This window comes from Brassica rapa, chromosome A01 (genome assembly GCF_000309985.2).
Source record: "Brassica rapa cultivar Chiifu-401-42 chromosome A01, CAAS_Brap_v3.01, whole genome shotgun sequence".
Lineage (NCBI taxonomy): Eukaryota > Viridiplantae > Streptophyta > Magnoliopsida > Brassicales > Brassicaceae > Brassica > Brassica rapa.
Genome location: NC_024795.2, coordinates 1,974,939 through 1,989,763, shown reverse-complemented (window position 1 = coordinate 1,989,763; position 14,825 = coordinate 1,974,939). Strand labels below are relative to the sequence as shown.

The 14,825-nt window shown below is 37.4% G+C and overlaps 4 protein-coding genes across 5 annotated transcripts; 1 reads left to right on the top strand and 3 right to left on the bottom strand.

Annotated features, from left to right (window-relative positions):
* Positions 1 to 1,481: 1,481 nt before the first annotated feature.
* Positions 1,482 to 4,116, bottom strand: LOC103841033 (F-box protein At3g62230). Its single transcript, XM_009117578.3, has 3 exons — positions 2,907 to 4,116; positions 2,327 to 2,503; positions 1,482 to 2,223 (listed from the first exon to the last, which is right to left on the bottom strand). Exons 1-3 carry the CDS (start codon positions 3,432 to 3,434, stop codon positions 1,921 to 1,923), a joined length of 1,008 nt encoding a protein of 335 aa, XP_009115826.1. The 5' UTR covers positions 3,435 to 4,116; the 3' UTR covers positions 1,482 to 1,920.
* A 249-nt stretch (positions 4,117 to 4,365) lies between these two features.
* On the top strand, positions 4,366 to 8,348 carry LOC103840942 (V-type proton ATPase subunit H). The gene is made up of 12 exons (XM_009117487.3): positions 4,366 to 4,530; positions 4,788 to 4,870; positions 5,036 to 5,161; positions 5,293 to 5,395; positions 5,480 to 5,552; positions 6,053 to 6,118; positions 6,219 to 6,336; positions 6,471 to 6,632; positions 6,932 to 7,057; positions 7,247 to 7,372; positions 7,546 to 7,725; positions 7,830 to 8,348. Exons 2-12 carry the CDS (start codon positions 4,841 to 4,843, stop codon positions 8,076 to 8,078), a joined length of 1,359 nt encoding a protein of 452 aa, XP_009115735.1. The 5' UTR covers positions 4,366 to 4,530; positions 4,788 to 4,840; the 3' UTR covers positions 8,079 to 8,348.
* Positions 8,349 to 8,460: 112 nt separating this feature from the next.
* Positions 8,461 to 9,550, bottom strand: LOC103840854 (stress enhanced protein 1, chloroplastic). Of its 2 annotated transcripts, none has more exons than XM_009117398.3 (4): positions 9,362 to 9,550; positions 9,172 to 9,273; positions 8,884 to 9,074; positions 8,461 to 8,744 (listed from the first exon to the last, which is right to left on the bottom strand). In XM_009117398.3, exons 1-4 carry the CDS (start codon positions 9,405 to 9,407, stop codon positions 8,640 to 8,642), a joined length of 444 nt encoding a protein of 147 aa, XP_009115646.1. In that variant the 5' UTR covers positions 9,408 to 9,550; the 3' UTR covers positions 8,461 to 8,639.
* Positions 9,551 to 10,890: 1,340 nt separating this feature from the next.
* On the bottom strand, positions 10,891 to 13,967 carry LOC103840754 (D-3-phosphoglycerate dehydrogenase 1, chloroplastic). Its single transcript, XM_009117307.3, has 4 exons — positions 13,065 to 13,967; positions 12,266 to 12,753; positions 12,084 to 12,179; positions 10,891 to 11,699 (listed from the first exon to the last, which is right to left on the bottom strand). The coding sequence occupies exons 1-4, from the start codon at positions 13,597 to 13,599 to the stop codon at positions 11,028 to 11,030; spliced, it is 1,791 nt and encodes a 596-aa protein (XP_009115555.2). The 5' UTR covers positions 13,600 to 13,967; the 3' UTR covers positions 10,891 to 11,027.
* Positions 13,968 to 14,825: the final 858 nt, after the last annotated feature.

Sequence of the window (14,825 nt, the reverse complement as noted above, 5' to 3'; positions counted from 1 at the left end):
TACAGGACCATATTGATCGGTTTCTCCCATGCATTAGTTAATTGAACTCACTTTATGTTTTCCAAATAAGGGTTAAGACACTTAGTCCACCATCTAATTCAAGATTTCTCTCCCCTTTGGTTTGGTTACTTAGTCCACCCAAATCCACACTTGATATGAAAACGAAATTAATAATCCATTTACATTATATTTTCGTCATGTTTAGTCAAAAAGACAAACACCTAACACAAAAAATTCTGTAACATACTGAGAATCATCACCTAGCACAAAACACTATTGTAACATACTGAGAAGTGAGAATCATAGCACTCATACTTCAGTAATGTACATATAAAGGAAATCAAGTCTCTTCGTAGCCTAACTCTACTTTTCTTTAATGTAAGACTCTAGATTCTTTTAGAACGACAAAGACTAGACGATAAAGACTAGAGATTACTCTCTTCTCACTTACTAAACGATAAAGACTTAGACATTACTCTCTTCTCACTTACTGCTACTCATTTTTCCTAGAGGACCCGCATCATTTTTACTCAAAAATCAAGCCAAGAACCTCCATTAACATACTTTGATTCTGTAGGTTTCCCCATGATATCTGAAAATAATAAGGGGTAAAAGTTTCCGACTTCATGTCTACACTTGGGATACAAGTAAACTGGAGTTAAATTACAAAAAAAAAAAAAAAACAGAAAAAGTAAACTGGATTTTAGAACAGTGCCATAGCAGTTGGGTGGCCAACGTCTCTGACTGTACTCTAAGTCCAACTACTCCCAATATTCGTTGTTGTCAATATTTAATATGTATATTTTTTTATTATTAATTTTGGTATGCCGTAGTTTTCGACGTTACCATTCAAAGCCTTAATCTCGCAAACTCAATAACACAAAGTTAGAAACCCCGCATGAAGCAAATAATTCTCGATTAGTCAAAAAATAATAATATTTAGTTAAGGAAAGTTTTGAATAAAAACATTGTTAGAAACACACTTATAATCACGGGTAGAATACATTCAGATATACCACAATCATGCATAAAACTTTAACACACAATTGAGAAAATATAATAAATTACTACATATATAATCTCATGCAAATGCAAAAAAAAAACTTATTTCCATTAAAAATATAAACGAAAATGAATATTGAAAACAAAATAATACAATGAAAACGTATTTTCATTATTTGATAACAAATAAAAATACAGATACATAAAAATTATAAACAAAGGTCAAAAATGTTAAAAATAAATAAATATAATCTTCAACAAATAACTACTTTATAAAATGATCTTCGACAACAAATATTTATTTATTATTTTAACATAAAATAATTTTATTGTAAATTCACCCGTCCGTAGGGCGGGCCAACCCCTAGTTTTATAATAAGAAGTAACTACCGGTTTTTATTATGGGGGAAATAGATAGCATTCACTAGTCTGTCCCTTGTTGAGCCATTCATCTCTTGCTGCCAAATTTTATACTACACCATCGACCTCACTTTGCAGGCTTTGAAGCCAAGCCAAGCCCATTTAGGCAATGGGACTAAATGAGTCAATCGCCAAACTACTGTCCTAAAATTTAAAGAGTGGAGCTACATGGTTTTAGATGGTGTGTCTTCTCAGCAAAGTGGAGCTCCATGGTCTCCATTTTCCTCGACAGAGAATAATATGGAACGGCAGCTACACAAGGAGAAGGTTTTTTTTTTTGCTAAAACACAAGGAGAAGGTTTCCAAGGCAATGAACAAGACAAAGAAATATTAATGTTCTTAAAATCAAACCAAACGAAACGAAACACAACAATTAAGTCTCAAACCAAACAAACAAGGGGAACATCCACCCTTAATATTAAATTAAGAAAATATTACTAGCAAAGATCAAGTTCCAGTTTCCACTAGAAGATTAAGAAAATGCTTCATTGATCAAGTTCAAGCATTGTGTAGAGTAACTCTCAAATGCCTCGAACCTCTTTCGACATTCTTCTGAAACTCCTCGGCTGCAGTCAGTACCAACCTCCTTTGCTCATTGTTCAATGTCTTTGCCGCATGAAGGTCAAGCCGTTCCATCACACGTCCGGTTCGGATCAGGTACTGCAGCACATGTAACTCGTTCGGGATGCCACAAAAGTTTATAACTTTCACAGCCTTAAGTGTCCTTTCCAAACACTCATACGTTTTGTTGTTGAGCCAAAACGTTTTTGGATGTATTAGCGGCCAATATCTCTGCGACATCTAATTAAACAAAAGCGCTTGAACAAATAACATGACCTAATAGGCTATATCTATATTGCAATATCGTATATTGGATTTAGATATATACAAACAACGAACATACCACGATAGGCCCAGTAGTATACGTTTCGAACGTGAGAGATTCGAGTTCCGGACAGCTATTGAGAAATATAGTTATTCCTCCGAACTCATGTGGGTACATATGTGTCTTAATCACCAAATGTCGTGTTTTCATCGGATCGTGCAATTTCATAGGATCGTCACAATCTTGGATCATCATCTTCATAACAAAAAGAAATGATTAGTAGAACCAAAGTAATATTACTAATCTAATCTGGTTTTACAAAATTTACATGTTACAGCATTTTCTACATTATTAGTTCTTCACTATAGAACCATTACTACTGTACCTAGAATAATTCAAAATTTTCATAGAAGCCTAAACTATTTGAAGTTATAATGAATGTCAATGATCTCTTCTCCACCTAAACGTAACCACGCTATGTTTTGCTTACTCTTTCATTCAATATCCTTTCACACTTCAACCTTTCAACTATGAAGCATTTCACTGTTAATAGTTTTTCTAGGGTTGCAATAAAGTTTTACATCACCAAACAAAAAAAAAAATCTATGATATAGATACTATGGATCTTAAATCATTAAAAGGGGTGAAAACTATATACCTCAAGAAGAAAAGGGCAGATCGTCAAGTTCCTAACATATATAAGATTGGAAAATAGACGAGTGATATCCAATCCATTCTTTTGATTATATATCAACTTTATATGCAGAGCACCAGGAGGTTGTCTCGAATTAGAGCTTGATAAATTAATAACTAGATTTTTGGTTTGTTTGGTAGCAGCAAACTCGATTAGAGACATGATATCTTCCTCAAAACCCACTGGTTCTGGTAGACAAAGTTCAAATGTCTCGATGGTGTTACCAGTAAATCTCGAGATCCATTGATGCATAACGCTAACAAACAAAGCTCTCCTCTCAGAATGTTTGGCCTCTGTATCAACAACAAATTGGTTCAGGCCGAACTCAGACTCTTTGAATACGAGGTTTGTTGTTTCACGACAAAGATTCTTCCATCGCTTAGCAAGAACACTTGTTTGTACAGATTGTTTGAAAGGTAAGAAAGATATGATTAAAACCAGAAGGCAATCAGGTAAATTCGAAAGAAGATTTGGTTTTGTTCCTGAGTCCATGATGAAAATGTGATGATTTAGAGAGAGGACTAAAAACAAGATTCGCTTCGCAGTTGAAGATGGTTGTCTGTGAATAAGCCAATGATTATCTTGAGTTACATATTTATATGGTTTTGAAAGGCTCTACATAGTACATATTTGGTTTGTGATGATAGTGTTTTAACCACTCTTACCTTTTGCTTTGCCTTTTTATTAACTTGTTTTTGAGTTTTAAAAGAAATATTTTAGACAAATAATTATTTAATTATATTTTAATCATTAGAAAAAGCAATCAGTCATTTAAAATATAAGGTTTTAAGATATTTATATTAATTTTATAATAACTAAAATTGAAATAATTTATATTTATTTAAATTAACTGAAATTTTATTTACTACATGCCAAAATAATTACCTTTTTTTACTGAAGAACCATTACCATATGTTTAAAATTGAAGATAATGGCACAAAGAGTAACATATCTAATTACAAGTATCAAATGATAATACAATGTATATTATAATCATTATATGGAAACAGAATATTTTTTTCTGTAAATATATACAGGCAAATATTCATATAAACCAGATATCCTTGACTTGACAAAGAAAATCTTGCTTAGCTTATTTTTCTTTATTTGTTTTACTTGAACAACTGGAAAAAACTAATCCAGAAACAAGTGTATGGACATGGAAACACTTAAACAAAATCAAGAATGTAACAAAACAAATAACCATTTAAAGTATAAAAAGATTTACTATATCATATATGATATATCTGTATAACAAAAAGATATGTTATATAATTCTATAAAAACATTATAGTATTAGTAAATTGGATAAAAACCGGCCCAAGCCCAAGGATCAAAACATCCATTACATGCCCATGTCCACTAAACATGGACGAAGATATATGGGCTTGAAGTTGTAACGCGATGAGATTAGCTTTACGAAAATGAAATCAAGGATCGTAATAATTGAGAAAGAGTAGGGGTAATATTGTAATTTAACAGAAATCCAAAATGATTGCCTCCCCCGACTCGTCTTAGCTCCTTCCACGCTTCAGATCCGAGTTTGGGAGAAGCTCTCTTCGCGATCAGCTCGTTTTGCAGCCTTCAGGTCAAAACTCGATTCCACTTGCCTGCGATTGATTTCGTTGTTTGACTTGTTTTCGAGTGATCGGATCGTCGATCATTTTATTCAATCGATTTTGGAAAATGCGTTTGCTAGTTTGATCTGTTTCTTGTTGACATTTCATTGATGCTTGTAGATCGTGTTTTGCTTTCCATCAAAATCGATAACACGACGTCGTATCAGATCTTCCGCTTTGTGGTTTTCATGTCATTTGCTTATGGTTACTCTGTTTACATTCGTAGGGATTCGAATCAGTTCAGTATCAAGTGGTGTGTGTTAAGTTTCTCGATTATCCATGGATCAAGCGGAACTGTCTACGGAGCAGGTTCGTGATAATGATGTTATTTAACTTCTTTTTTTCTTTTTTGCTGCCTTTTAATATTTGAAAAGATCATGCGAGATCTTTGTGGCTTTGACTAGTTTATAAATGTTAATAATGAATTTTATTGACAAACATGACAAACATCGTGATGGTTTTGTTACCTTGCAGGTATTGAAAAGGGACATTCCATGGGAGACTTACATGACAACTAAGCTCATTTCAGCTACTGGTCTCCAGCTCTTAAGGCGCTATGACAAAAAAGCTGAGAGTGCAAGGGCACAGTTGCTCGATGAAGTAAACGTTCTTTCTTTCTTTTTCTCATTTCAAACAGTTTATAGACACTTGCCTCTGTGTTATTAGTGGTTCAAGTTTTATAATGACACCTAGTCATTATGAAGTAATATAGATCGTGTCGTTTATTGCAGGACGGTCCAGCTTATGTTCATCTGTTTGTTACCATCTTGCGTGATATATTCAAGGAGGAAACTGTGGAATATGTTTTGGCTTTGATTTATGAGATGCTCTCTGGTAAATACAACCTGAATTTATTAGCATTCACCTTTTCGTCGTTTTTAGATACCGAGTGTTGTTAATGCATCATCTGTTTTCCAGCAAACCCAACACGAGCTCGGTTGTTCCATGATGAATCTTTGGCACATGAGGATACTTATGAGCCTTTCTTGAGGTGAGTCCCTATGCAATACTTATATGACTTTAATCTGTTCCAAGGCAAGTTTGTTTCCAACGCTTATTGGATAGATTATGTTGTTATTTGTTTCTGATTTGGAAAGATGTAGGGCTTGTTGCATTTTTCTCATTTTCTTACTTGACATACTAACGTGTCAGATTTCCTTAGTTACAAGAAACATCTATTTCTCAAAAAAATTAATATGCCTGTGTGTGTATGTTTAGTAGGACATTTTCACATTACCTGATTTCTTAGTCCTTCACTTATGGGGCAGTGGTTCCAGAATTTGATTTCATTGCTCTGTCTCTTGATCGTTTTGTCTGAGATCCTTGTTTTTAATTATTATGAGTTAATTATTATTTCAGCTATAATCTTCCTAACAAAGTTGAAACATATGCAACACTCCGTTGGGGGAAACTGCTTTCAATTATATTTTTGCTTGATTTTGGCTGTTTATCATCAGAAGTATGCAATCTAAAAGATATATCCCCTTTCAGGTTGCTGTCGAAGGGAAATTGGTTCATTCAAGAAAAAAGCTGCAAGATCGTTGCCTGGATAATCAGGTATTGTAGAGTTCAATACTGATTTATCATACTTAAAAAGCATGTCTCTAACATACATTATCATTTACTTGGCGGGTCTTGCTTTTCTTTTAACATACAGTGCTAGGCCAAAAGCTGGTAATGGTGTTATTGCTAATGGAGAAGCCTCTGCTTCTAAGAAACCTATTACTACAATTGATGATGTACTCAATGGGTTGGTGGAGTGGCTTTGTGCTCAGGTTCTTCTTCTTTTCTTTCTCTTTTTCGTTTATGTTAGCATTGCATTGTTTTTTTAAGTGGCGGTAATTCTTGAAAAGCGTTTGAGCCTTTGAGGTCAACCATAGGTTTCACAATCCTTAATTTTGAAATGCAGTTGAGGCAACCTTCTCATCCTACTCGTGGTGCTCCAGTTGCAATCAGCTGCCTCTCGACATTGCTTAAGGAACCTGTTGTCAGATCATCGTTTGTTAAGGCAGATGGGGTGAAGTTACTTGTCCCTTTAATCTCACCAGCATCCACTCAGCAGTCTATCCAGGTAATTATATATTTGGTGGAAGTATTTTTAAGTGAAAAGTGTCCACAAAAGCTGTAGAGAAGTATTGCAGTTTCCATATTATGCAGTCTTTTGTGGAAAGGCGATGACTAGACAGACACTCAGGGTGAAACCCGCTTTGATTTTTAAATGACTACTAATGCTGTGGATTTAAATTATTCCCTAATTTGAAGTGTTGCCTGGATAAATTAGTAACAATTAGACAGTTCTCTTTCAGTTTCTCATTTAGTCATAATGTCTCAGTAACTAACCCTTGTGATTTGTGTGATCTCGACCAACAGCTTCTCTACGAAACATGTCTCTGCATCTGGCTTCTTTCCTATTATGAACCAGCAATAGAGTACTTGGCAACATCTAGGACAATGCAAAGGCTCACGGAAGTGGTCAAGAGCTCGACTAAGGAAAAGGTGAGCTATGTTCTCTAGCGTGACTTGATCATTGCTATCCTGCAAATATTTAAAATTTCATATGGCGTGGCTTGGTTGGTACTTCAGAATTTCTGTCTGCAATACCAAGATTTTTTGTTTAGATCATTAGTTTGCATAATTGTTATGATGCATTTGTTGTACTTTCTCTGACAGTATTTTGTCTTATAGGTTGTCAGGGTGGTCATATTGGCATTCAGGAACTTGCTTCCAAAAGGTACATTTGGTGCCCAAATGGTTGATCTTGGACTCCCACATATCATCCACAGTCTGAAAACACAAGCATGGAGTGACGAGGTTAGACAAGTTAAATACAAAGCTGAGTACTGCTTACTAGCGTTAATGTTGAACAACATGACGTGAGAATATCTGGTCATTTTAGTGATTCCTACACCATCGAATGTGTACTAGTATATGCCTTTGTTGCAAGCATTGCCATTGTTAAAGATGTTCAACTCTAATTTTGGAAGGACTTGCTGGATGCACTGAACCAACTAGAAGAAGGGCTAAAAGACAATATCAAGAAGCTGAGTTCCTTCGACAAATATAAGCAAGAGGTTCTTCTTGGCCATCTTGACTGGAACCCAATGCACAAAGAGGCCAATTTCTGGCGTGAGAATGTCACAAGCTTCGAGGAGAATGACTTCCAGGTATTCTTCTCCTCCCCTATAACCTGCAGAGCTCAAAGCTGGCTAGGTCGGGCCTGTTTGGTCATTGAAACAAGCTAATCATTTGTTTAAACTTATGGATGCAGATACTCAGGGTTCTCCTCACAATCCTGGACACTTCAAGTGATCCAAGATCGTTGGCAGTGGCGTGCTATGATCTCTCGCAGTTCATACAGTACCATGCAGCGGGGAGAGTGATTGTAACAGACCTCAAGGCGAAAGAACGAGTGATGAAACTGATGAACCATGAGAACGCTGAGGTTACCAAGAACGCTCTCTTATGCATTCAGAGGCTTCTCCTTGGTGCTAAGTACGCCAGCTTCTTGCAAGCTTGATGGGACTTCCATGTTTCTTTCTATATATGGAAAGCAACCAAACACACACAGAGTGCGTTTCTTTTTTTTTTCCTATGGATTTGTTCATTCCAAACAAAACCTTCCCGAACGCCTGCCTCTTTTTCTTTCGAATCTACATTCGAAGAGCATCTCTTTATTATTTGTCCTGGAAAATCTTCTGTATGATTAAATAATTTGTGCGTTGTGTTTCTCCTTTTTGTATTTATTTATTCAATAAAAAGGCATTGAGGAATGCTATTGTTACAGACAGCAATTTTGGGCCAGTTTGTCGTTATGAATGATGTGAGAGTTTCAGTATATTGCCAGATGATATATATGGTTGCATCTTCGATTTCCATTGGTTGCATATGTTCATGCATTCTCTAGTAATGGTTGCTTTGATTTACTTCGAACACAATCATATAATTCAGAAACACTAAGAGCAAAAGGAAAAACTAAACAGGGATTTGCATTCTGATGAATGTAGAATTGAAGTGATATGAAAGAAGGATGTATATGATACAAGAAAATGACAATAAACATATGGGGCAGAGGCTTCTATCAGTTTTTAGAGGAAGATTGGAAGATGAAAACCGCAGTAAGAACACCAACCAATGCTGTAACAGCCAAAGCAACCGTAGGCAATGGACTCGCTACCCCAAAATTCTGAACAAAACAAACAAACAATAAGACATATATCATAACAAAACTCGAGGCATTATTACATTCGCTCTTTGATTAACAAATAAAAGTTTCATTTTTTTTATAATTCAGAAGAAAGGAGTTTTGATGTAGAGTTAGTTACCTCAAGAAGTCCTTTGCCAGTGGCGATCTCAACAGAAATGGCGACAGCAAAACCAACCATAGCGCCACGACCAAGCCATATGTCCAAACCGCTGCCTCCTTCTGTACTTTGCTCGCTTCTAACTGAAACGGATGCTCCTCTTCTGTTCCCACTTCCTCCTCCTCCACGAGGCAACCTCAAGTTCAATGGCACTGAAACAGAGACAGATACACCAAAAACTCCATTTTTAATTTCGGATTCACATACCAAGCAAGAAACTAGCTACTAAGTCAATTAAGGAAGACGTACACAGAGGAGAACCAGAAGCGAAAGTGGATCTGCTTCCAGCAAGCTGCGGTACATGAACTCTACATGTGTTTGTGATTCTGCCTAGCTTGATGGCGCCAGGATCTGGCAAAGATAAAATCCAAAACTAGTCAAAGACATGATACAGAGGCTAGTATTAGAAGAAGAAGCGTATTGAAGAGAGAAAGAGTACTGGAAAGAGAGAAGGCGAGAGACGCAGATACTTGAGATAGGGCCATGTTCTTTCGCTGTTAATTTTTCCAATTCGCGCCACCCTTCTTCTTCTTCTTCCTGCTTCGTCCTCCTTATCAATAGTCGCAGAAATATCTGTTCGAGCTGGCGCCACGTGTTTACACTCCACTCATTAACTTCATATCTTATTTAAAACGACGGCGTTTAAACATTTTCTCTAAACCGGACTATCTTAACTAAACCAAAGCGAACCATTATTAATTTTCTTTTGGTTGGTTGAATTAATGACGTTTTATTGTTTTATAATCCGGTTTAATTCAGTTTAATTCGAAACATCTTGAGCATTCCATATTTTACTTCATAATAGAGTGTAGTAAAAAATGCTCTCATGACATGCTCAACTCATTGATTAGATCTGAGGATGCAAACCATCTTTTGTATTGTTTTTTCCATAAACTGAAGAAAGAAGCACTCAGAACAATGAAAATTAAGTTGAAACATCAAAGAGACTACTTGATGTGGACATCAAGTCATCATCAGAACAGGAGAAAGAATTCAGGAGAAAACCAATGGAAAACATAAAGCTGAGAAGAGCCAAAGAAGCCGATCAGGACATATGTACAATCAAAACGCCATATCTTACAAACCAGGAGGAATTTATTCATGAAACCGGTTTTGCTGGATTCTACACTCAACAAGAACACGCAGCGAATTGGTTTCATATCAAAAAGATAAATGGTTTAGAAGATATGTCATTTTTAAGTCAAGGGTGGCCCGACTTGCCTTATTTGGAAGCTCAGTGGTTTAATCAGTTGCAAACCAAACATTGGCGACCAGGAGATTTATCTCTGCAATCAGGAGACACATCCAAAGGTCCAGAAGAGTCAGGCATGTTCTTAACATGCACCAGAAAGCACCGGATTACATGGAATCAAAGGAGACAATACTTTCCATTTTTGGATGCTTTCACATTTGGAGGAATAGAGCACCAACGACCAACCTATCAAAGCTACAACGTTCTGGAAATGTTAATAACTCATCAGAAAGTCTGCAGCTGCACCAGCACCCACCAGAATACTCAGAATCAACCAAGACCAGAATTGCCATTTTTGGAGTCAAAATCCATTAATTCCCAACATCTCTTTTCTCACCAGGCTTGGAATGATTTCGACCATTATTTCAGCAATCAGAATGATCCTAAGAAGCTTTCCTACAGTCTAAAAACCGTCCAGATACAAAGCCATCATTCCAGCCCTTGAATCAAGCCATTGGATTCCCAAAACCCTCCAACAGCTAATTTTCTTTATGTTTGATTTTCTTTCCATTTCTAGACTTAGATTAATGTTTCTGAGCATATATAAGCTACCTTAGGCGTGCTGTAATATTCACCTTTCAATCAAACAAGAAATATATTTTGTTTTATCAAAGTTTGTCTTTGCATAAAATCTGTCATTAGAATTCAGTGTGGAATTCATTGCTTTCTATTGATTTATCTTGTATTTTGTTTGTGTGATTCAAGCAACTTCAAGATCCACAGATAACATTATTATCAAAACTTTGTTATAAAGCCATAAGATAACATTATTGCCTTAACCCAACAAACTCAAAACCCTTCATAAAAACTCCTCACATTCAAGATTCAATAATCAACAACACCACACACCAAACTAGACCTTGAGGAAAACAAACTCCTCCACAGCAGGGATCTCCCCAATCTTCTTAAGAGTCTCCTTGCTCGGCTGATCATCTACACCAATCGCCATAATAGCTTGCTTCCTGGGTGCGATTCTTCCAACGCTCATAAAGTTCACATTCACGTTAGACTCTCCAAGTATACTCCCCACCGTCCCTATCATACCCGGTTGATCCACCTGCCTGCACAGTATAATACTACCTTCAAGAGTCACATCCACCTCAAACGATCCAACCTTCGTCAAATGCGGGACTCCGTCTTTAACCCTTCCTTCCACTTTCACCTCTCCTGACTCAGACAACGAGCTCGCGAATTTTGACTCCACGTTGCCTAGCTGAACGGTTATCGTCTCCAACGGGTTCTCTGGTGACCCGTCCAAGAGCACACGTTCCTCTGAGATTCTCAAGCCTCTCTGCTTCGCTGTGAAGTCCGCGTTGACCAAGTTGACGTACACGTCAGAGATTGGCTCGATGATTCCCTTGGTGATCATGGCTCGTAAAAGTCTTGTGTCGAGGTCGTCAGTGGCTCGTGCTGACGTGTATGAGACTTTCACGTTTTTAACGCCGCTTCCTCCAGCCACTAGCTGCACCGCTAGTCTCCCTAGCTTCTCGGCTAGTATCACATATGGTTTCAGCTCGGTTAGAACCTGAGGATAGAAACATGTCTTGTAAGCTTGAGCTAACAACAACCCAATTAGTTTCAAAACATTATGCATGTTTTAAAGTGTTCACACATATTAATAAAATATATTGATTTTTTAGCATTGTAGCTAGAAATGCATATTTTTGTGATTATTTATTTCTCATGATTCTAAATCAACAGGAATTCCGTAAAAATATATATTTTCATAATTATCTATTTCTCATAATTCTAAATCGATAAAATTTCATTAAAATGTATTTTTTTTTAAGTTTTATTAGTTCATAAAATGTATTGAAAATACAAAAATGTATTTTTTGAAACATTTTTTTTCTAAAACATGTATTTTAATGAAACGGATGGAATATATTTTATGAACTTGTGTGCTCACCTCAGCAGAAACCATAGGTGCATTGACTGCAGTAGCAGCAAGCTCACCATTCAGAGCTCCAACAACAGCTTCAGCAATTTCAATGGCAACTCCTTCCTGTCAAATCCAAACCACCAACTAAATAACATAATCCAAACAGCAAAAAAAACATTATTAAACATCATAACAAAAAAATTGCAAACCTGAGCTTCCATTGTGCTGGCTCCAAGATGAGGTGTCACAGTAACCCTCTCATGCTGCACTAAAGGACTATCTTTAGCCGGCGGCTCTTTAGTGAAAACATCAAGAGCAGCCTGAGCAACAATACCCGCATCCAGAGCCCTCACTAACGCGTCTTCGTCTATAACACCTCCACGTGCAACATTAACAATACGAACTCCTTTCTTCATCTTGGCAAATGTTTCGTCGTTGAGTATCTTCGATGTTGCTGGCGTAAGAGGCATGTGGAGAGAAATGAAATCCGCGGTGGCCAAGGCTTCATCGAAGCTCACTAGATCAACACCAATGGCGTGTGCACGGTCTGCTGGTGCATAGGGATCATGAGCAATGACACGCATGCCAAGACCTTTGGCACGACGAGCCACTTCAGTCCCAACTTTCCCGAATCCCATCACTGCAAGAGTCTTGCCAACGAGTGAAACACCGACATACTTGTTCCTCTTCCACTCACCTGTATTACAGAGAGATTCAAAGACAAAGATCTTTCAGACAAATTGTACTCAAAACTCAAAATGCTTGCCTTACTTCCATCAACAAGATTTAGCCTAATACAACTAGACTTGTAATCCAAGGCATTGTAAACAGTATCAAAAGAACAAAACCTAGTGTTATAAAAATCCGTCTAGACGACAAATCAGACTTAAACAAACAATTTTTTTTGAACAACTTTTTTAAAAATTGGTTTGGTATTAAAAGAATCGGTCTAGCAATTTTTTGAGATTATAAAAACAAAAATGAATATTGCATAATTATGAAACTGACCAGCCTTAACAGATGCATCAGCCTGTGCGACGTTCCTGGCCATGCCGGCCAAAAGCGCGATCCCATGCTCAGCGGCGGCGATCGTGTTCGCCGTCGGCGCGTTAACGACAAGACATCCAAACTCCGTGGCGGCGCTCAGATCCACGTTGTCGATCCCAACACCAGCGCGTCCAACAACCTTGAGCCTACCGCGAGAAGACTCGAACACCTCACGTCCAACCTTGGTCCCGCTCCTAACGATCAACGCGTCACAGAGAGAGATCTTAGTGTTGAGCTCCTCGGGAGTCAGGTTGTAAGAGCAGTCCACATTCGCGAAATCCTCCAAGAGCTTCACACCAGCCTCACCGAGCTTCTCGGCGACGAGGATCGTCGGCTTGGATCCGTCTCCGGTTGTGCACGCCACGAGAACGAGACGGCGGCGAGGAGTGGGGAAAGCGACGGAAGCGGCGGATGGGAGAGGCGATCTGGTGGAGAGGGACAAGCTCTTGAGGGGCTTGGTGGCGACGGAGATCGCGGAGGATGCGGTGGCTGACATTGCTACCGCCTTTTAATGGAGATTAGTGAAGTAGAGAGGAAGTGTTGTTGGTGGCTCGAGGGAGAGAGAGATCTGAAAGGTTTTTATAGTCGGAGTTAGGGGTTTGGTGTGAGTGTGATATTTTCTTGTTGGAGGAGACGGAGATGGAATCTCACGCGCCTTCTCGGAATATGTAAGCGATTGCGCGTAAGCTTCAAGTACAACAGCTTTTGTCGGAACGAGACAGATCTGAGAAAGCTTTTACCTGAATCTTATAGGGAATCATGTGATAAATGACTCCATAAAAAGGTAATTATGAGAACTATAGAGAACCTTTAGAGTCATAATCTTAGTTAAACTACTAAAATTATGAATAATTCGCATTATTATAAACAGGAATAGCGAATCACTTAAATAGATTTACGCTGGTCTCGCGCGTGGATTTACTCTAGTTTCCAAATGTTTCGGCGCATAGAATTGGCCCAACTCTATTAAAGGGAAAGTAGCAAGACAAAAATATTGGTAACTTTGAGGAAAAGTCAACTTTATTTATTTATACACTACACAAATCTTAAATGTATCACACCATCGAATCTATCCTAGAGAAATATTTTACAGCTTATAAGATTTTGGCACTGCAAAAATAGATCTTAAAGCCTTAACGTGGTGGGGTCTGGCAGATCACTGCTTCAGTTTTGAAATCTAGTAGGATCTTTTTAGTATGTTGACACTTAAGCCAAATTAAAAAAAAAAAAACAAAATTGCTTGCTTATTAGGAGCTGATTCAAATGAGGTTATTTGGTGAATATGTCTTTGCCTGCCTGCAGTTTGTTTCCTTGTTTAATCATTGCTTTTAATAACATAGAATGATTTTCATCATTGACCCCAAGAAAAACAATGCATGGAACTTTGGTGTACCTATAAGAAAATGTTACAACAGCTATTTGACATGCTAAACACTATAACTTAATAATAGATTAATGGTTTTCAAAGCAAATGTCCTTGTTTAGGTCCCGCTAATAAACGAGGTAGACACAAGAGAGAGTTGCAATTTCAGTAAGTGAAAAATAGTTCAAGACTTCAAATTTGAATTGAATTTGAGTTGTGTGGAGTATACACTTTTTTTTTAGCAAGTGGAGTATTCCAGTTTAATGTTCATGGCAAGTTGCTTGTTTGTGTCAGCTTAGCATACAAATACATATATAATATTATATAGTAGAGGTACATAACTTCATTATTGCGTTGGC